The sequence below is a fragment of the Blennius ocellaris genome, assembly GCF_963422515.1.
Source record: "Blennius ocellaris genome assembly, chromosome: 17".
NCBI lineage: Eukaryota > Metazoa > Chordata > Actinopteri > Blenniiformes > Blenniidae > Blennius > Blennius ocellaris.
In genome coordinates, this window is record NC_137666.1 from 15811441 (window position 1) to 15833539 (window position 22099).

The 22099-nt window shown below is 43.2% G+C and overlaps 1 protein-coding gene across 1 annotated transcript; it reads right to left on the bottom strand.

Annotated features, from left to right (window-relative positions):
* Nucleotides 1-8408: 8408 nt before the first annotated feature.
* LOC308142160 (protein L-Myc-1b-like) lies at nucleotides 8409-11638 on the bottom strand. Its single transcript, XM_080512488.1, has 3 exons — nucleotides 11618-11638; nucleotides 10539-11164; nucleotides 8409-9837 (listed from the first exon to the last, which is right to left on the bottom strand). The coding sequence occupies exons 2-3, from the start codon at nucleotides 11080-11082 to the stop codon at nucleotides 9239-9241; spliced, it is 1143 nt and encodes a 380-aa protein (XP_080368614.1). The 5' UTR covers nucleotides 11083-11164; nucleotides 11618-11638; the 3' UTR covers nucleotides 8409-9238.
* Nucleotides 11639-22099: the final 10461 nt, after the last annotated feature.

Below are 22099 nucleotides of genomic sequence, written 5' to 3' on the forward strand. Positions count from 1 at the left end.
AACAGGACATGGAGACAGTTGGGCCGCACCCACTGAGTTGATTTGAATAACGCTGGCATTTGGCGCCAGGCTCAGAGTGATCCAGCCTTTCTTCATGCCGGCTGTGACACCACTCCCCGGGCCCTCCCCTCCCCGTGCACCCTGCCGTGGCGGGAAAAAGCTCCAGAGAAAGAAACACACCGATGAACTGAGGGAGGGAAAAGAGAAGAGTTGCGCGGGGGTTGGACCCACGGAGCTTTGGTGCAATGTCGAACACCTGAAGTTGTCCTGGTGACATGTCAGATACAACAACAACAACAAAAAAAAAAAAAGCCAACTTGAGGGAAAAGGAAAGAGAAAGAAGGAGGCGAAGAAACAGCAACACGCCGTTGCCTCCCTCCCTCCCTGTTTTGGCGCGAGACGGCTGAAGAGATAATGCTTTCTCGGCGGTAGACTGTGGGTGGAGACAAAAGGAGGCATGAGTAGAGCGGGCCAGAACAAAGAGGGTAACAGCATGGACCCCCACCCCTCCCTCTTATCAAGCCCCACCCCCCCAAACACACAGCCTGAAGCCTGGAGGCAAAGCAGATGACTATTATAACCTTAATCAGTCCTTCAAAGCAGCCACTCAGGCATGTTCACCACAACCGGATTCTTTGTTCTTACTGGGGTTCTGCTTGGGTTTGGCTTGAGCCCTTCCTCATTTTCCATTTAGAAAACCCACATTACACACACACAAACACACGCACTCACTCACACACACACACACACACACACACACACATAGAGGCCTTTCTTCCTCTTCTCGCTGAAACGCGAGCTGGCGACCTTCCATGGGCAGAACTCACATGAAGGTCACTTGCTGAGGTAGCATCGCAGACCACTAACAGCAGCCACACTGCACTCAAGTGACATAATTGGATTTGTTATTGAAGCTTTCAGAGGGAGACAGCCGGCGCAGAGAGCTGCTCCACCCTTTCTCAATCAGCAGCATAAGTAATTGGGTGGGACCTGACTGAGCACAAAATTCACCCGTCAAAGAGCAGAAAAAAAAAGCAGAGCAGCAGTTCCTCTCACTTCCTGGCTCCAGTGGGTTCAACACAAAAACAGGAAGCCTGTGATGTGTGTGTGTGTGCGCATGTGTGTGCATTTCCTTGTTCTCTCGCTCTCTCTCTCTCTCTCTCTCTCTCTCTCTCTATGTGTCAGTGTTTCACTCACACATTGTGGAGATGAGGGAAACAGAGGCAGTGATTATTACATAAGCTCCACAGTGGTGGTCACTTAGGCCCCCGATGACAACAGCAGTCACATTCAGATGCGGGAGCTGAAAAGAAGGAATTGTAACCATGCAGGACGAACAGAGAGCCTATACACTATACATCCACCGTCCGATTGCAGGCAATCGCTCAACACATGCTGAGTGGCTGCTGATGTGTGTGGATCTGCGGCTAAGCGTTTTACACGTATACTGATGCAAATACTCTGCATACACGACCCCACGCTGCAGTAATTGGTCAATAAATCGGCTCTGGTGCGAGGTGGGGGAAGCTGATTAGAGACGGCCTGACCAAGAGGGAGAGACAAAAGGATATCTAAAAAGGGAGGGGGGGGGGGGTTGTAGTAGTGGGAAGGTGGTGGTGGGGCAACAGCTACATGAGGTCTGTCGGGGGGGTTAAAGGGGATTGGGGGAGGGGTAAAGCCCCCTCTTTGAGTAGCTTGAGCGACTGGCTGGTGACGGCACTCAAAGGGGTTCGATTCAAAAGATGCAGCAAGTGTCCCAACTTCAACTGAAGCAACCTTACACCACCCAGACAGACAATGGAACATCTGCTGGCTGACAAAAGCTGGCTGTTTGCTGAGAGGGCACCAGTAGTTGCATGCTAAAATTGATTTGAAAAAAATAATAATAATAAACCACCCCAGCAGTGGCAACAGGTTCATCTATAATGCTGAGATTAGAGATTATATGAGCATAAAATTGGGGGAGGAAAAAACAAAATTCAAAAATGTTCAAATGCAGATTGAAGTTATTGCAAAATGGGTAAAAATATTTCTAGATTTGTACATACTAATACAATATGGACATTTAACAGTCTGAGGCATAACCATTTTTTTGTGGGGGGGGGGGGGGGGGGGGGGGGGGGGGGAAGCTGGAGATCTCTGGTGTTACAGCCAGAGATCTGTTCAACATATCAGGTTGTGTTACCCCAATGAACTTCTGCCACTTCTGCTTACATCAAAAGACAACGTTTACATTAAAAAAATTCTATATTTGGTCTAATCTGTTGGTGACGATATCCTGGTTGTGAAAAGGACCCTGAGGGGAAACATAAACATGAGAGGGGTCACATCGTATGAATTATCTGCGCTTGCAGGCAGAGTTACAAACAAAAAGCGGTAAAATGTTTCAATTAATGACTGGAAAAACAAAATACTCCTAAAGATAGCCAATCATATGAAGCATGTTAGAAAAAAAGAGAGAAGGCAAACACAGAGGAACATGTCATCCTGAGATTGTGGCCCCGTGTACACAACAATGCGTGTCCTTGACAAATCCTTTGTCTGAATTTTAGCAGACATAACACAAAAAACATGCTGCAGTGAATACAAGCTATCTTGTTTGTGCTTGACTGAGTCAAAGAAATGTCAGTAATGTAAGCAATTTTTACTGTGATGAAGTTGTTCAGAGCTGCTTCATACACAAATAGCATTGCATGCAAAAAAAAAAAAACCCATTAAGAATTAACGACTAAATCTGCCTCTCCAGAGCACAACTAATGTGAATTGTTTCTCTCTTTTCACAATCTAATTGGAAGATTTATCACCATCAACTGTGTAAAGTGCTGACTCTGCATTTGTCGGTTGACTCGTCAACAGTTGGACGGTCCGTCCTCGGCGTGACTGTGTCATCGGCTCAGGTCAAAGAGTTTAGCGGGCGCCGGCGAGAGCTCGCGTACGATGGTGGTTTTTGAGGGCCTTCTGATGAGTTCATTATAATCTGAGACGTGGTGCGTCTCGTCCCAGATGGCACCGGTGTTTACACTAACGGGATTAGGATTACCTCCAGATTAGACGGGCGAGTTGAAAGGCCCGCTCGGGCTGACACGACACGTCCGCCTGGCCCGACGCTCACCCTCCCCGAAAGGTAACTCCGATACTACTAGCCTACAGCAGATGAGAAAACAATCTGCAGAGGATGGTAATAAGGGTGCTTGTGGGGGGGGGGGCCTGAACAAAAGCATTGCAAATCTTTGTGCTGCGCAACAGGTGCTGCACAGGACCTGGTGACGCTTGAAGTGTTTATTGAGTTTTGAGGCTTGACCCATTTCCCAAACGGTCCGAGGTTTGGAGGGAAGCAGGAGTCCGAGGGCAGTCGGCCGGGTCCAGATGTGTCCGACCAGTGGAACGTAGATACAGCCTGTTCATACTGAATCATCTGTGTTACGCAACACTGGCCTGAGGATGGGGAGGGCCGGCGACACAATGAGGGGGGGGGGGGGGGACCGGCCTCAGTAGACTGACCTAGATCAGCAAACGGTTGTGATAAGTACCTGGGGGAGGGGGGGGGGGGGGGGGGGGGCTGCAGACTGGTGGGGGGGCGGGAGGGTGGACAGAAAAGAAGCGAGTCAGGGGAGACACACACACACACACACACACACACACAGTGGGAAAGCCAGGAAAAACTCTGCGTACAGAAAGACGCGCGCCAGTGTTTTCAGGAGATACGCAGCCTCATTAGGATCAGTCACACAGAAGCCGCCTGATTGTGTCACTGAACTCTGAGCTCCAGTGACACAACCGGGCTGGAATGTGGGTCAGTAGGCAGGAAGATTTAGAGCCGCCACCAGGGAAAGTAAATTTCTGATCGTGTGTGTGTGTGTGTGTGTGTTTTTGCGTGTGCCCTCCCCAATCAGATGTGTGTGTGTGTGTGTGTGTTTCTTTTCCCGCTTGTGTTTTCCACATCTCCCCTGACCGTCAGCTACTTGAAAATAGAATAAGGGGAAGGGTGTGTGATGAGTGTTGAGTAAGAAAAGTGCTGGCGGTGGCTCCACTCCTCCTCCCTCTCCGGTCGACTTCCCTCTGAGCCTGTCGCAGCTCAGGATCTCCCCCCACTCACCCCCCCCACCCCCCCCCCTCCCCGGTACAACCTGAGCAAACCCCTCGAACGGGGGAGCTCGTTCAATCCCGCCACTGCTCACGCTGACGGAATATGACAAGGTTGACCTCTGATAGGCCTGCCTCTCCTCTGTCTCTATTACATGTCCTATACCCCCCCTACATGTAGGTCAGAGATAAGCAGCCAGTCCTGCCACGCTCTTAGAATCACAAATCAGTGCAGGGTGCGTGTTTATAGACCGTTTCCTCTGCACCGCTGTGGAGAAATGTATACATGCCATGCAAACTAGGCCAGTCAGAACACAACCAGTTCACATAGTGGATACATTGCTCAATAGACCCGTAAGCCTGGTTTTTTTTTTTTTTTCCTTCTTCTTCTTTAAAGAGAAGAGGCAGGAGTGTCATCCCAGCGACAGCTGAAGGATGTTGCGAAAGTTGACCCTTTGACTTTATAATAACAGCACTGTCTGAGTTGGTCAGTGAGAGGCGCTTACAAAGACAAGATTTGCACTCCTTTCACTTAAAAAGGTGTTGTTTTTTTAGTTTTTTCATCATCAAGAAATTCCAGCGCGGCGAGTAAGACTGGTAGCACAGACTTGTTGTCGAGGGAAACCTGCCAAAGATAAACCGTGCTCATCTGCTCCAGTGTTTTCTCGCCAATTTTTCACATGTTGAGTCATTTGTTTCCGACGGGATTTGTTGTGAGGCAAAAGGTAAAACATGCGCGGCGTTGGCCCTCGACATACACTCGAGTGGATTGCGCCGATTTGTTGTGTGAGAAAGTGGAATGGGTAAAGTTCACACCCTTCTACCACCGTCTTCCAGTAAACGTCCCTGTGTTATCTCGCCCCGCTGCACAGATCTGATCTGCTCAAACCACATTTGAATCAGTCATTAAATTAGCCCAATCATCATGGTCAGTGATTACTCAACAGGTTTTTCCAGGCTGCGGCGCCTGCCAGCTCTCCTTGCTTCGCAGAAACATCAGTCTCTGAGGTTTCATTCACATAGGAAGGCCTTATTTTATTTTATATTTTAACCATGCACTAAAGGTGCCCGTGCACTCGCTCAGAAACGAAGGACGTATCAGTGAGGGGGGTGTCCAGCGGTGTAAATCAGTGGGTGAGACCACTCTCCACCCAGCCACATCATCGATTCTTCACAGTCCCACCCTGATCGCGCTCATCACATAATTCAGTCTGGCCACCAGTAGAGAAGTCAGTCCTTTGAGGAAGAGACGGTTCTGACTCTCTAGATTTCCACTTACCACTTGTAATAGTTTACCCCCCCCCCCCCTCCCAGTTCTTGTACGCATGGATTTCTTTTATTTTCCGAGTTAATAGAATAGGTGTCGCAACTGATTTGAGAGGGAAACTTGAATTCGGGGAGGCAGCCTCGGCGTGGACGTGTGCTTAAAAGTGATCGCACGTGTTTCTCAGGAGCTGCTCGGTGTGGGCGACTCCAGAGCAGACGATCCGGTCTGGCAAGTTAACCGTCAAGAGCGGAGCAGAGCATCCCTCAGGACAAAGAGATCCTCTTACCTCATTGTTTCCTTCAGGGAAAAACCCCGTGCCTCTCAAACATAGGCGCGTCATAACCGCCGGGCGTTTATTGTCCACATGCAACTGGTGTTGAGGCTTAATTTGTGTGTTTTATTAACAATTACAGTGAGTCATCTGAAATTGTTCCCATGCTGTTTATCTAAGTGAATGTCTTGACTGAACGAAACGGCTTAAAAAAAAATGTATATGAAAACAAAATGAACTGAAAACATCATCTGTGGCTCACTGGGTTGAAATTGTAGCGTTTTACTAACTACCCTGTTTGTTTTTTTTGGCCGGTTTTCACTACATTGTGGTAAGTGAATTAGTTCCTTTTTTTTTTTTTCTCTCTCTGTTGTGTGGATTTTTGTGGTTGCAAAATAACCGCAAACATATCTGACAGGTTAGTCCTGTCTGTCCCAGGACCTGATAATGTGAATTTCACCCACACTTTCAGGTGCAATCCAAGTTCCAGAGATACACTGAAAAAAACAACTTTTAAAGAGACTTTTTTGTCATTCAATGTACCCGTAGTTTGTCTAGATTTACTTTGCTAATTAGTTGGTTGACTTATTTTCACTTTTCAGGATAGGAAAAGTTTGTCCATGGAGAAACGTCTTTCTAAAGTCAGTTAATTTCATGTATTGTTTCGAGATGAGGTCATTAAACTCCTTCAGCTGAGACAAAACGTATGTCGTATAAAGGAGATTTAGTCAGTTGTGCCAGAAAACGGTGCCCTCGGGGCTCGAAATGGAGCCCAGAGAGTGAAAACAGGCAGGTGAGACACCAGCGAACAAAGGAGAGCGAAGTGCGAGACCGTTGGAGTTCAGGGTGTGCCTGGCTCGTCTGTCAGGCTGGACTTGAAACAAACGCTGGCTTTAAGTTTATCAGACAAACGAGTGGAGCTCAAAGTTGAGTCACGCAGGTCTGCTGAGACCTGTCGTGTCGGGGAGGTCATTAACGGGGCAGGGGCATCAAACCGTGTCACCCCGCACCGGGCCTTCAGGTCAACTGTGGTTCTAAAGATGAAATAAAATAGAGACATTTTATGCTTTAAAAGTCACTGCTTTACCCACTAAGAGCCTAATAGAGGTATTTCAGCTTAAAGTGTTCTATAAATTCAAAATAGCTACTTTGATTTATCCCCTGAAGGCACATTCTCTCAAATAACTGAAAATCCCCGGTATAACGTATTGTTGGATGATACGTTCAAATCTAAAATCACACTTCTTTTTTTTATGATTCATATCTAAACTGTCCTGCAATTTCAAAATGTATTTACAGAAAATATCCATAAATATATTGATGCATTTTTTTTCATACTTGCATTAAAAAACAGTATCAAACAGACACACTTGCTAAACGCAAGAAGTACTTTTTCTACATCAAAGTTTGTATGTCATTAGAAGAAGTATGAAGCAAATCATACACATAACACCCACACACACTGTTAATCATGTTTCCTGTGATTGTCCTGGACTTTAAGCTTCTGGAAAACAATCTCAAAGTCACCAAATTTGTTTGCTTGCAGGAAAAAAGTTTTTGTTTTAGTATTAAATGTAAAAGTGTAGCAGCGATATGTAGAGCAGGAGGCTACATGAAAGGGCCAAGCAATAACTTCAACTAAATTCTACTCAATATGTCTCTATCTACACTTGCATGTTAAATAGTTTTGATAATCGACTGTTGTGATTCCATATCAGTCAAGTCGTTGCATTTCCTTGCCTGATTACATTGATACAAATTGTAATCCATGAACAAGTACTCCCAATAAGCATAAATTAATCATAAAGCTGCCATATTCAAATGAAAGTTAAAGCAATTGTATTGCGTGCATCTCCTACTTTACTCTTCATTTGCTTCACTAATGTCTCACCGACTGCTGGTGGGCTGGTTCGGGTCCATCATTAACCACACGTGCCCCCGTCTGATGTACGTCATGCGACGTCCACCAATTACACGGACTGCTAAATAACTGATTCAGTAATAAAGCGTGACAAAAGAAGCCGGCAATTTAGAGGCGATTGTCCAGCCAATAGCGTGACCATCCGACCGCATACATGTGCAAATAGCTTCACTGGATCCAAGTAGCAAGTCCACACAACCCCCCCCCCCCGTATCTCCCCCCCATCTCCAAACCCACAGGACTGTTCTAAAGATACCAATTGTATTTAGAGTGCGCGACTGTGACCTAATTCAGAGCACATCAGGTGCCCGGCGTGTAGCAGCCACTGCAGAGGGGAGGATCCACTCACGGTATCACACAGACTCTCCTCAAGGACGAGTCTCAAGGACGAGCTCGGTCTAACCTCGTGTGGACCGGCAGCTGGCGCACCGGTGTGAAAAGATACCGCAAAGTAACTCAGACGGAGGTTGAGGATTGTGCGGGTTGGGTAGTTTTTTTTTAAGCCATCGTTTCCTCCTCTACAGCTGATTTTAGAGGGGAGGCGGCGCATCTGAATCAGGACTATCAGTTTGATGCATGTGATGGTTTTGTTGTTGCACCTGAAGAAAATCAATCAAGGCTGTACTGTAGTTACAATACAGGTCAGCGATGACAAACACATGACCTGCAACAGAAATAATGTGTCTTGAAAGGTATATATATATATTAAAAAAAAATGCAACTTGTTCACAATAGTTATTGGCTGCAATTCTATGACTATATTTGTAGAGACCAGACCGGCCCCACTTGTGTTTTATCAGGAATTAGTGCACTATTGGAATAAAAACAGACCACCACAAGCATTTATGCAAATAAGGTATAAAAATTTAATGATGCTGTATATTAGCATGCTTATAAAAAAAAAACAAAATCAAACAAAATTTAAAAAACAAAAAACAAATCAACCAAAATCAGGAGAAGCGTCGAAATTGAAAAGTGACGTGTGTGACGTATAAAGTACAGCAGTGCAACTTATTTTCAAAATTTTTTTTTTCCTGTTTATCTATCAAAATAAATCGTCTCTGTGCCTCTCGGCACGTCATGCGGAGGAGCGAAGCTCGACAACAATTCTTGGTTTGGCCTCCTTCACCAGGAGCGATAAGCTATTATTTACACAAATTATTGTACATCAAACAACACAGCCACACACACACTCATACTCACACACTCAAAAAAAAAAAAAAAAAAAAAACAATCTTCACTCGTATGTACACAGAAAGGCATACACACACATAGCATATGTGCAGTGATGAAATGAAGAACACCACAAGTGAATTCCGCACACATCCTGAAGGCTACAAGCATCCTTGTAAACTATCATCACCGAGCACAATCCCAGGAAGCGGCTCGGTAATACCATAATTCTTTAACCACCTGCTCATGACTAAAACACTGTGCAAAAGAAACCATGAGACAGCACTCGGATCCAAGGCGTCCCGACAGGTTCTCAGGCCTGCAGAGGAAATTCACAGGAAGCCCACAGCCGTACAAACGCAATCTGCAAAAACTTTATACATGAGGCATGTTGTTCTCTAAGAAATAAAAAAAAAAAAGAACATCTCTTTGAAAGTGACAGGCAAAGTGAGGGTAAAAGTTCTTAAAATTTGTATCAGGCTGTTTTTGCGTGTAGGGGGGGGGGTGTTTGGGGGGGTTCGTCTCAGGAGCGTTTGAGCTCGGACAGCTTGCGGAGAAGCTGCTGCTGCCGGGATCGGAGGCGCTTCTTCTCCTGGAGCTGCCGCTTCTCCCGGCTGTGCAGCTCCACCAGGTACTCCGTCGCCTGCGTCAGGATGGCCACCTTGGGCGTCTTGGCCGACTCCAGGCCGGGGATCTGGTCGCGCAGGGCGAGGAAGCGAGACCGGAGGTCGTTCCTCCTCTTCCTCTCCAGGAAGTTGTGGTTCCGCCGGCGGTCGACGTCCTCCGAGTCAGAGTTCTGGGGGGTCTCCGAGGGGGACGTGGGCTCCGAGGAGCTCGTCTTATAAGTCGATGTGCAAATGCGCTTGCTTGGAGGCTCCCCGTATTCCTCCTCCTCATCCTCATCCTCTTCTTCTTCCTCCTCCTCCTCATCTTCCTCAGGTTCCGGGTCGCTGTCCGGACATCGGGCGGCATAGTTGTGCTGCTGCCGGTGCACCGACATGTGGAAGCGCTTGGGGCAGGGGTCTGCGCGGACCCTGATGGTGACGGGCTTGCGGACATTCACCAGTCGGACCCGGTTCTGCTTGTTCTCCACCGTGACGACGTCAATCTCCTCTTCGTCATCTGTCGTCACAGGGGGAGAATAACTCATCAGTACACACACACACACAGCTCAACAAGCCCCACATTCCTGCAGGATGGGTGAAAATGTCACTGAACCGGCTACAAGGAAGAGCATTTTATAACCAAGCAAGCAAAAAAAAAAAAAAATGTGGTGTTAACAGCAGTGGTCATCTGAGTTAAGGAACTGAGGAGTTTGTCACATCCATCTACAACTTAAATGGATGTGGGGGGAGGGGCAATCCCCCCCCCAGTTTGGGAAATGTGAAAGAGTAACTCTCACGGTTTGTCACTGCTTGTAATAGCAGTAGCAATAAATCATCCTGACTGGGTCACCCCGCCCCTCTACCGCACTCTGATGCAGGAGACAGAGAAAGAGAGGGGGATACAAGTAAAAGTGATAGGGGCGCTATTTAAAAAAAAAAAAAAAAAAAGCCATGAGTGGGTATTAGGGAGAAGCATGCGGCGCATCGTCAACGCAAGAGTAAGGAAGAGAAAGAAAAAGAAAAAAGCCGGGCTTGAGGTGACTGACTGCGCTGCACTTGATAACCCCTCTGCAACGCAGACCACAGTTATGCAACAGCAGCCCGGCTCTGTAAATTACGCATTGTTAGCGGGCTGTATAATCCCGGGGCGGGCAGGGGCAAGGAGCAAGGCAGGGCAGGGTGGGGTAGGGCGGGGTGGGGCATGACAAGTTTCCTTACCGGAGGAATCGGAGCGAGACTCCGAGCCAGACGACGCCGACTTCCTGCAGCCGGCCGCCGGGTAGGTGAGCACGGCGGCGGGGTCGACGCAGTCCGTGGCCGCCGCGGCGGCGGTGGCGAGCAGCGCGCCGGGCGAGACGCACTGCGCCTTGCCGGGTCTGACGGCGATCTGAGCCGCCGGGGGAGCGACGGTCTGCGCCGCCGGGGGAGCGGCGGACGCCCCTCTCCCGCTGACCTTCTCCAGCTGCTTGCTGGCGGACGAGCAGCTCCACATGCAGTCCTGGATGATGTGCGAGCTGAGGTTCCCCAGCAGCTGCTGCGTCTCCGGGAGGATCGGCGCCTCGCACTCCTCCTCCTGACCCAGCACTTTGGTCAGCCAGCTGAGGCGGTCTGCCGGCGAGGGGGTCCGGGTGGGAGACATGGGAGGGGTGGGCAGCAGCTCGAACTTTTTCCATATGTCCTCGCTTGGTGCGGTTGACTTGTAGAAATCCTCCTCGGTGTCGTAATAATCGTAGAAATAATGCTGGTAACAGTCGAACTCCATGTTCGCAGATGTTTAAAAAAAATTTAAAAAATTAAAAATCCACCCAAGAGATTATTCCCAGAAATGACTCCCGAGGAACGTCCTGTACAACCCGGGGGGAGGAAACATCACAATGATTAAACAACGATCTTTATAAAGTCGCTCCAAAGCAGAGAACATGGTCACAAGTATCCATCTAATGGGACACTACTACATCCTCCTAACAGCAGACTATCTCCAAATGGGACTCTATTAATAATTGATTTCATCTTGCGGATGCTCTCATTGCAGGAATAGACTCAAGCTATCCACACACGTACACACAACCACACACACACGCGGTTATCGGATAATCTACTTCTATTTAAAAGGCGTAAACTGTGAATCAAAGCACTGCGTAAAAGTAAAAGCGCCACGCTGTATTTCCTTAAATTGCAGGCGGCGCTTTGTTTCACACACGTGAAGTCCGCGGCCGTGGCCACCGAGTGTCTTTCAAACCTCCACACCGTCCATTTAAAACTTAACTTTTACGCACAGACGCATTAAAGCCACTCACCGGTTGTGGGCAGTTTCTTCCCCCCTTCCTCCTCCTCCTCCTCCACGTGAATCTTCAGGGCGTTTAAAATCCCATGTACATCCAGAAAAAGAGCCAACAGTCCTCCGGTGTGTTCAGGGGAAACTGTCCGTGTCTGGAGAACAAAACGCAGTCCTGGTACTTTTGTTGCAGTTTAGTTTGGTACGGGGTGGGAAGAAGGAACCGGGGAAAAAAAAAAAAAAAGAAGGAGCAAAGACGCCGGGGCGCACGCAGCAAGGCACACGGTCCGCCCCACGGAGAGGAACAGAAAGCCACACAGTGCGTTTTTCGCGCCAGTGAGAGATCCTGTTATAAGACGATAAAAAAAGTGTAGGGAGGAGCCTCGGAAATATCTGCAGCGGTAGATCCGGGTAAGCCCCTTCATTTGCATCACAGCCGGGAGGGGAGGAGGGGAGGCGCACGGCCCCGCCCGGGCAGAGCGCCTCCATCATCCACCGTATCCTGTCATCAATGCTGCAAGTCATCAAAGAAAGGATGATCACAATTCTGTAATTTTTTTGAATTTGCATTCAATCGTTCACATATTTTATTTAATTTAATTAAATTTAATTAAATTTAATTAAATTTAATTAAATTTAATTAAATTTAATTTAATTTAATTTAATTTAATTTAATTTAATTTAATTTAATTTAATTTAATTTAATTTAATTTAATTTAATTTAATTTAATTTAATTTAATTTAATTTAATTTAATTTAATTTAATTTAATTTAATTTAATTTGAAAACATACTTTAAGACACAAGTGTCACCACAAAATACACAATGAAACGTCATAGTGACACATTTTTTATGATCAGCCGCGATCATTTGAGTGATTGCGCCTGAGCTGTGCCTTGAAATGTGTAAATACTGTATTCAATTATATATATATTAGTATTACGCAGTCTGTATACATTTAGAGAAGTGTTTTGTTTGTATATTCTTTTTGCTGTTGCATTGAGGCTGCTGAATACCTGAATATCCCTCAGGATAAATAAAGTATCTATCTATCTATCTATCTATCTATCTATCTATCTATCTATCTATCTATCTATCTATCTATCTATCTATCTATCTATCTATCCATCTATCCATCTATCTATCATATGCAATTCAATTATTCACAACTGTGGGTTTATTAACGTTCTTTAATTTATTTAGGTTTATGTAGAATCATTGTTCTTTTTGATTTTATAACTGTCTGTGTTTGTTTGCATTTTATCATTAATTCTTTTTTTTTAATATACAATGAATGAACATGATTGTGACACTTACAGTATTTGATGGTAAATCTTAATGTTTTAAGTAATTAAACAACTGTTTTCTCAAATTTCTCAACTCACCGCATTTAACGTTATTTCATAAAGTTTATGCAACAACATTTCCACGTACAAAGATCATTTTGACGTTTTTGGTCACTCTTCTTGTTATCTTGATGTGATTATCACTATTGTGTGATTCTCAACATGATGTCTTCTCCTCGCACATACTTATGAGAATTTCATAATATCTTGATCTGCATTGTTTTACACACAAACACCATTTTAACAGTGATTTTTTTTAAAGTATTTGAAAACTATGATATTGGTGTTATTTCTTGCATATAATCAGGTATAATATCAGACTTTAGAAAATGTTGTTTTTCAATGAAGCAGTGACAAATATACTATATGTCGTTATTATCATTTAAGTGGCCATAAACAATTCATAAAATATATTGAGCATGACTGACCAGTTTCAGTTTTAAAAATTTTTATTTTTAAAGCAACCAGAGAGCGAAATAGAAGAAAACCAAAGTATGTTATACTGAGGCTCAAGTTTTGGTTTTCGTACCTTTTGTTATTTTGGGGAGGGGCTGCACAAAGCTCTAATTCCAAACACCTTGGTGAAACTGCATCTTTCATGTAAATTCAGGGACTTTCAAATACATTGAAACAAACTACACATTTACAAGTTCACAATAGCGACACTCATCTGTGTTACAAAGGACCATGTTCAATAGGAAGAAGGCCACATTTCCATAGTGAGTATCTGGGTGACGATCACAGACATACAGTTGTTAGTCAGTGTTTTGTGTTGATAGAGATAAGACATTGTGTATCGGGCTGTTGGGGTGGTTTAGAGTGAGTTACTTTTAAGAACACAAACAGCACAACGGGGTAATCAATGGCCGGTTAAAACATTTTGCATGCAATCCTGTCTCCAGGGAGGGCAGAGTTCATTAGCATCAAACATGGTAATGCCTTCAAACAAAAAAAAAAGCAGGAGCCCCTTTGCTCTTGTTTTAAAGTCAACAGTATTAACTCAATCAGACAACTCCTGAGAAAAGATTTCATCACGTCAACGCACGGGATTTAATCAAACTGACCCATGTGATCATCAGATACAACTTTGTAAGACTGCGCGATGCCCACCGCACCACTCGTAGAGGTTAAAGGTCACCGACGTCTGGTGACAAGACACGGGGTCAAAATCATAGACCTCCGGTTGAAAGCATGGATCAGCTTGGGTCAGAGTCATGTCCTTCTTAAGCAGCCGAAACGAATGCAATCGCTGATTTGATTTTTCAGGCCAAGTTCTAGACTGTGGTTAGTGACAAACATCTGCCATCAGCAGCCGGCCTCAGGTCAAGCACATGCCCCCCCCCCCCCATGTGGCTGGAGTGCATTAAGGGCACAATTAGTCTATTGCAATATTGTGAACCACAGCGTGATGATGTGAGGACAGACGGTTCGATCAGCACAGACTCAGCTGAGCTGTAAATCAAAGCCGTGAGTTCACTGGCTCCGTCTTCGTTCCTCATAAAGTTTCCCTCGTGACCAACACGCCACTGACCTGCGCTGAGATATCAGTGATGCTGCCACGACAGATAATTAGTTTATTGTGAGAGAACTAGCATTAGCTTCAGAGCCGTGAGTTTGTTAAAAACAGGCACGGGAGAAGTTTTTTTTTTTTGTTTCACTGTGTTTTGCACCTGAAGGGTTTTGTTAAAGTCGGCTTTACGTTGAGATTGTAGTCATTCTGACCTGTAACTGTTTGGTTTTGTGTAAATGCAAACATTTTCATCATGTTCGCTCTGCACCGTGACAAAGAAACTCTTTAAAGTTTGAATTTAAGGGTCATTATGGCACTATTTTACCGGTCAAGATGAAATTGGGTTTTTACGGGGCCTCTGAACTAAAATGTGTTTGACAGCCCTGGTCTAGGAGAGAATATTGGAGATGTTAAATCTGCTTTTGTCTGGTGGCGGAAGAGCTGGAGGAAGTTGCAGGCACGTTTTTTGCAAGTTTTTTGCTCTCCCTACTGTTCGTCGACGCAAACATTCAAATTAGATTAGATTAGATTCAACTTTATTGTCATTGCAAGTGCAACGAAATGCAGTTTAGCATCTAACCAGAATTATGGGTGAACTTGGTTGAGAGTAAATATCACGTCATTCATACAGTTTAATACCTTTTTCAAATGCATAGAACCTCTTGTAGAATTGATTACCGGTATGTACGCTTTCCTTTTCATAGAGCAGTGGGTGACCTCACTCAGAAATATTAGATATTAAGTTACGTTGAACTCAACCTCGTTGGGAATATTACCAGATGTTATATAGAGACTGTAGAGAGAATCCTGCTCTCTGTATAGTTTGGTGGAAAAGTAAGCTGGTTCGGTCATGAAGAGGAGCGATGGGAGCTGTGGTGGGAACAAGATGCTGCAGGATGGACGTCCATGCAGGTGAGGGGGGACATGCAGAACAGGAGGATTTTGACAAAAGAAGAGTGTCACAACCCCAAACAGGAAACGGCACAAAAGCTAAATAAGGTGCCACTGCTGAGGTGTTATAACAGAGACCAGTTGTTTATGCATGGTATTTCACCACAGAGCTCATTTTTAAATTGTGTTTTCTTTGCTTTCTTGTTTGTTTCAATCCGCACACCAGCTCTGCGATTGTGTTTCTGTGATACATTAGCTGAGCTGTGGATCACCAATCACTGGCTGCCTCATTACGTTTAGCTGATGTCAGTTAGCAGTAAATTAAATGACGTTAGACACATTATTTTTGATCTCTTTTAGTTGCTCAATTAAGTTGTTTCAACTGCATGTGCTCCCAAAGGACAGTGCAGTTTTTATCAGTGCAACAGAACTTGACGTAAAACCACTTACAATTTATTAACATGCAAATAACTCTTTTAAAGGTGAGCTAAAATGTTTCTTAAGGCTTTAAATGCATCACAGGAAGTGTGAGTGTATCAGTAAGACAGACAGACGGCAGCTCCACATCTGTTTTAACTGTTTTCATTTACAACAAAAGTAACGGGAAACATTTTGTTAAAGAGGAAATAGGGAAGCGTCACTCTACAAATTATTCCTAAAACCTGTTTGGAAAAAAAAAAAAGTACAGTACCACCAAACAACATGTTTTTATTTGAAAGCAGTGGCAGCATCATATTTAACTACAGCGTCTCGCCATTTTAGCAGATATATATCAAAACAAATCAGTGTTCACACATGAGTTTGATTTACATTAAAAAAAGGAATAAAGAAAACACCCAAACACCCCCCCAAAAAATTTTAATAATAAAAAATAATACCCAGATGGTCACAAGAGTACTTATATATTATGACAAGATATTGACTTTGGAACTTTCCCAAAACTGTTTCCTTCTTTGTGAAAAAAAGAAGACCAAAAAAAACGTAGACAGAAATGTCACGGCTGAATAAAAGGAAGTGATGCTAGCGTGTAGTAGTGGAAATGTTCCTTTTCTGCAGTCAAAATGAAACCTATCCACTCCTTTTCATGCTCCTTCATGTAGCTTTGGACATTTTTAAGCACAGACTGAGGAGCACGGCCTTTGCATCTCTAACCTCACATCCCATAATTACACAGTGGACCAGCCCTCAGTGTGCTATGTTGGGAATATTTCATCTGTGCCAAAGAGAAGAAAAGTTAAGAAGAAGAAGAAGAAGAAAAAAAAGTAATGGCCCAATAAAATTCAGATGAGCTGCTGCATTCAAATTTTCTTCAGCAGGGGGGGTATTGTGGGATGGGAGGGGGGGGGCGGGGGGGGGGGGGGGGGGGGGGGGGGGTAAACAATTCTTAACACCACTAACAATAGATAGCCCCGAGTCATTTCACAGCTTAACTTCTAGTGGCCACCATTGTTGTTCATTGTTGAAGTAGCATATGTGTGAGGGTGGTAAAAGAGGGCGCAGTGGGACTGAGATCCACCTCAGCAGAGCCCTCATGTAGTCTGTAACACCCACAGACAATCCAGCACAAAGCAGTGCAGGAATTTGGTTGTTTTTTCCAGGATACGTCTGTGGAATTGTCCTCATGTCCGACACAAAGGGGGTGGGGGGGGGGCGTCCTCCTTTTCCCCACGACCTCCATGACATGCCGGACTCCCCTAACCCTGACCCCTGACCCTACACTCTCTGGCAGGTTCAAAAATAGGACCAGTGAACCGGCACAGACAGAAACGCCATGTAGATGAGAGAGGCGACATAAATAATTCACACTGGTGTTATTGGCCCCCTGGGATGTAAAACACCACGATGCGACATGACAATACAGCCGGAGGTGTACCTGCTGACCGCCTTCACATACCAAAGGTCCTCATTATCACATGCGTCAGATCAGGCCTTCACTGTTACACTTCTTCTTCTTTTTTTTCTTCTTCTTCGATTTTATTTCCTCACTGAAGAGAAGCAAAGATTCAGACCTGATAGGATCTTATCAGCAGTTCCTGAACTCCACTCTGCTGCAAATAAAAACCTATTGTCACTGCATCAGCCACCACACTAGGGCATTGTTTGAATATGTTTGTACACGTTATTTAATACCCATTTCCAAGTGTCAAAGTGCTGCACTGCTGTTAAAACAAGAACGAATGTATTTAATAACAACGATGACAAAGACGTCTGTCTTTGGACGGATTATTTATGTGCAGATCTTTGCTCACGCTGCCACCTAGTGGTGGCTCAGTGTAACAACCATCGTGTGTCTATTTACATATTGATAGAATAGAATAGAATAGAATAGAATAGAATAGAATAGAATAGAATAGAATAGAATAGAATAGAATAGAATAGAATAGAATGTCTGATTAATTCCAGAGGGAAATTCTTTCACAACAAAAAAAACATTTTATGCTACGGTGTTTTCAGGAACATGTAATATTGCAACATTGTGCCTTGATGAGTGCAGAATGTCTGTGTTTATATTTACACTGTTTAAATAAATATACAAAACAGCTACAGGGTCATTTGCAGAGTTGAGCAATAACAGTGACAGTAAAGAATTTCAACTTAGAGAACAGAGACAACGTGTACTTATGTAGAAAATCATATCCAACTTAATCCCTGGTGCAAAATGAGTGAACAAGGATTACATATACTAAATAATTAATTAATTAGAATAACATGTTGGTATTTGTCCGTCAGGTTTACCTGGTACCTGTAGTTTACCACAATTTCCACTAGATAGAGCCAAAGCAAAACTTGTGTATTGCGAGGCAACTTAAAGTTCCTACTGTTGAACGGAAGAGTTAAGAGTCTTCTGAGGAGCACTTAGTGATATTCTCGGAAGCACTTGGAGATGTTACGAACGAAGAGAATGGGTTCAAAATAAAGCACCTGGAGAGAGTCTCGTGCACGCGCAGGAAGAAAATTCAGTCGCTCCTCTAAACACGACCAGGAATCCATCCATCCACTGATATTAAGTGAGGGCACGAACCATATCACCATTAAACAGGGCCTTTTTCTATTCCATATTTACACCTGATAGAATTTCGCAGAAGAAATAAGAACATTTTCCACTTGAACCCATTCACTTTCTCATCACTGAGTGAAGAGATTTTCCATCAGTTCAGTTCTGATCACAAGGTACTTACACCAGCCATGCGTGGAAAATTTCAGATTATTTGAATAAAGGAATTCATAAGCTCCTCTGTTGAGCTGTTATGTCATATAAGTCATCTTCAGCTCTGCCATTAAGATTTTTATTTTTTTATTTTTTTTAAAGAAAAGTCATCTTGGGTTAAAAGTTATTTGTTTGTTTGCCCAAGTCTGTTAATGATGCTGTTTAAGTCCCACAAATGAGCCTTTATTATAAGTTGAACAGGATTTTATAGACCCATAGAGTGTTACACAGGCCATTTTATTCAGCTGAAATCATGAGACCATTTTTCTTCTAAATGTCAATATTCTATATTTGATTTAACTTTTGGAAAAACCTGACAAACAAACATAATCATTAAAAATACAGACTAATAATCACTTATATAATTTAAGAAAATCAAATAGTGAAAGATTACTTTAATCTTTTAACTTTGTCACTTACACTTATTGTTACTGTATTTATGATTGTATAGAATCTTTCTGTTTGTTCTGCTTTAAGTGGCAGTGCCCCGAGTCCTTGTTTGAAATGATGACAATCGCTGTATAAAGTTGCCACCCATCACTGTATTTACCACCAAGAGGAAATAGGAATAGAAAACTAGAAATGCAACCTGAAATGTAACCTATATGATGAAGTACAATGGTCGATATCTTCAGTTCTCTCGCTGCACTGAAGAAGCGGATGTTAAAGAGAACAATATAACTGAGACACAATGCCTTCTTCCTGATATAGTTGTTATCCGTTGAAAAAGAAGAAGTCATTGCATCTCCGTGTCAATGTGACAGTTTTACTCCAACCAAAGAAGCAAGACAGAGAAATGAATGCACAATCTGAGCAGTCGTGCAAAAGCGGCAGGTTATATATTATATAACCGCTATATAAGTAAATGTAACTGCCCTCAGTCGTTAAGAGTTATTCATTTACATAAAGGGCCTTAAGCTATTGTGGCACACTGGAAATAAATCTGCAGGATTAAGATGCTTCAGGTTATTGTATGTCATGAGACCAGCTAAACTCCCTCAACTCATGTGGCCTGGTTTTCCCTCGAGCTGCATACGGCGAGCGGAAGCAGCAGACTGTGATATGGGGAGATCTGCAGTATCCTTCATAACAGCTCACACACTGGTGCAGTGAAAGAGCACAACTCATATCACCTCTGAACTCTGTCTCCCGTTATGATTAGATCTGCTTTCACTTTCACGGTGACACACTGCTCCACTAAACACTCAACTTGAGACTTTGTTTTGAGAGTTTGCACTTGTATGTAGCAACACGAATTTAAATAAAAGGAGAAGAAAACACCAAACGTAACCTTCTGTGTGCACAAATAGTGGGGATGATTATCCCTTATGTATATTTACATGGACATAAGGGAACAATGACTCCACAGAGGGAACGCTGTCAAGGAATATGTAAGAGAAAGGAAGCGCCAAGACAAAATGTTGAGAGTAAAAGTGTGAACATGTCACCACCTTGTTTTTTTTATTATTATTACTGAGCGCTCAATAAAGATTTATAAGTTCCAAGTCAGTGCATTCAAAAGCCCGACAGTTGTGGATTTGAAAGCACGGGATGGGCAGCAACAGTTTGAACAAGGAGGCAGAGCAGTAGAAATCTGGGGGACAGGAGACACCTTCTTCGAACAAGATTCCACCAAGATAGTCGTGATGAAAAGAAAGAGGAAGGAGGAAGAGGTAAATCCATGTTACATGGGGTTCGGCGTAGCGATACTGAATAGAAATTGAAAGTGTAGGAACATTTACACTTCTCATTTTATATCGGTCCTAGTAGCTATAGAAACAACATTACATTTAAGAATATGTTATATGTAAAATTGCCTACACGATCTACACTTTGATCACTTTAAATTGTCTATAATAAATCTGCATTCAATCATTTTAACTGTTGGCATTTGTCAGGTTTTGTAAACACGACAATGTGCCGCGGACATCTTGGACAGGTCACCCTTGTAGAGAGCTCTTAATCTCATTGGGTTAATTTAATCCCGGTTAAAGAAAGAAAGAAAGAAAGAAAGAAAGAAAGAAAGAAAGAAAGAAAGAAAGAAAGAAAGAACGAATAAGATGAAGCATGTTCGCTGTAAGAGTGCCTTTGAAATCTCCTGCAATGTCGCATCATTATCTGCTTGTAAGAGTTTCCTACTGTCTGTGTGGGCTCATGATAAATCAAGAGAAACAGAATGAGAAGTTTTTTTTTTAACAATAAACATGAATATATTTATCAAAGATAAGGTCGTAGGCTCAAGTTTATGGAAAACAGATCACCTTTGACTTGACAAATATATGCCAGAAACACTGTGCTAATAATTTTGCGCAGCACACTGCCTTCTATTAATGTATATATTGACATGCAGGGGAACTGAGATTTCTTTGTAGCCGGACCCTGAGTGATCACAAGACTTTCTTGTGACCACTTACAAATATGAAACGTCCACCCGGGCCTCATAGGACTTTTGTCATTTATAATCAACAGTCAATAGTACAGCATTAGAAAAAGTAATTCAAAGGTAAGAAGCGCAACAAATAGCAACTGGATGTTTGGTTTCCTAAACAGAAAAAGCATGTAAATCAGTCAAACCAACATTCAAAAGAACAGCTGTGAAGCAGTCTTCAAGAATTTCCCTCTGGAATTGATAGAATAATTCTATTCTATTGTATTCTAAGCGTACTGTACATTTGTACTTTGTAGCTTTTCATTGACCCTTTTTTTACCCTCAGCTATAAAAATGAGTGGCTCTAGAGGATTTTCATACAAAGAGCCCTGTGTTCCTCTGAATATCTCACTATCTCATGTTATGTGTTTATTGGCCACTTTAAATATGTGGGAATGTTCCTTCAATTTCCAAATGTAAATATAAACAAGCGCCCACTATGTGTCGTATTTGGACACGAATTGTTAACAAAAGTGAAGGACGGAGCTCTGCTGTATTTTATTGTAAGATTCGGTGTCCTGCAATTCCAATTAACACTGGGGAAATGGCAACTTACACTCTGCCTAGTAGAATAGAATAGAATAGAATAGAACAGAATAGAATTAGGATAGAATAGGAGAGGAGAGGAGAGGAGAGGAGAGGAGAGGAGAGGAGAGGAGAGGAGAGGAGAGGAGAGGAGAGGATAGAATAGAATAGAATAGAATAGAATAGAATAGAATAGAATAGAACAGAACAGAACAGAACAGAACAGAATAGAATAGAATAGAATAGAATTAATTCCAGAGGGAAATTCTTTCCCATGGGAAACTTTTAAACATATGTGTAAGTAAAAAGGTGAAAACGGTGAAGATTAAAATCTGAATATTATAGAATAGATTGAAAAAAAAAGTTTATTATAATTGGTTTTTTTTATCAAAGAGAAGGTGTTTAGTATCTCCAGTTGGCATGGCAAAATGAACAAAACCAAAATATTTTAGCTCAGGGGGTACATACAGCCAATTTCATCTTGAATGGGCCGGACCAGTAAAATAGCTCCATATTAAACTCTAACATTTAATATCACTGTTTTTCTTGATTGTGGCACAGAGTATGGTAATGGAATTGTCAATATTTTCATAAAT

Bases quoted from the DNA above. Each gene is read 5' to 3' on its own strand.
- LOC308142160 (XM_080512488.1), bottom strand. From the start codon at position 11,082: ATGGAGTTCGACTGTTACCAGCATTATTTCTACGATTATTACGACACC. The intron at 9,838-10,538 runs GTAAGGAAACTT...CTGTGACGACAG, and splicing joins GTCTCGCTCCGATTCCTCCG to ATGACGAAGAGGAGATTGAC.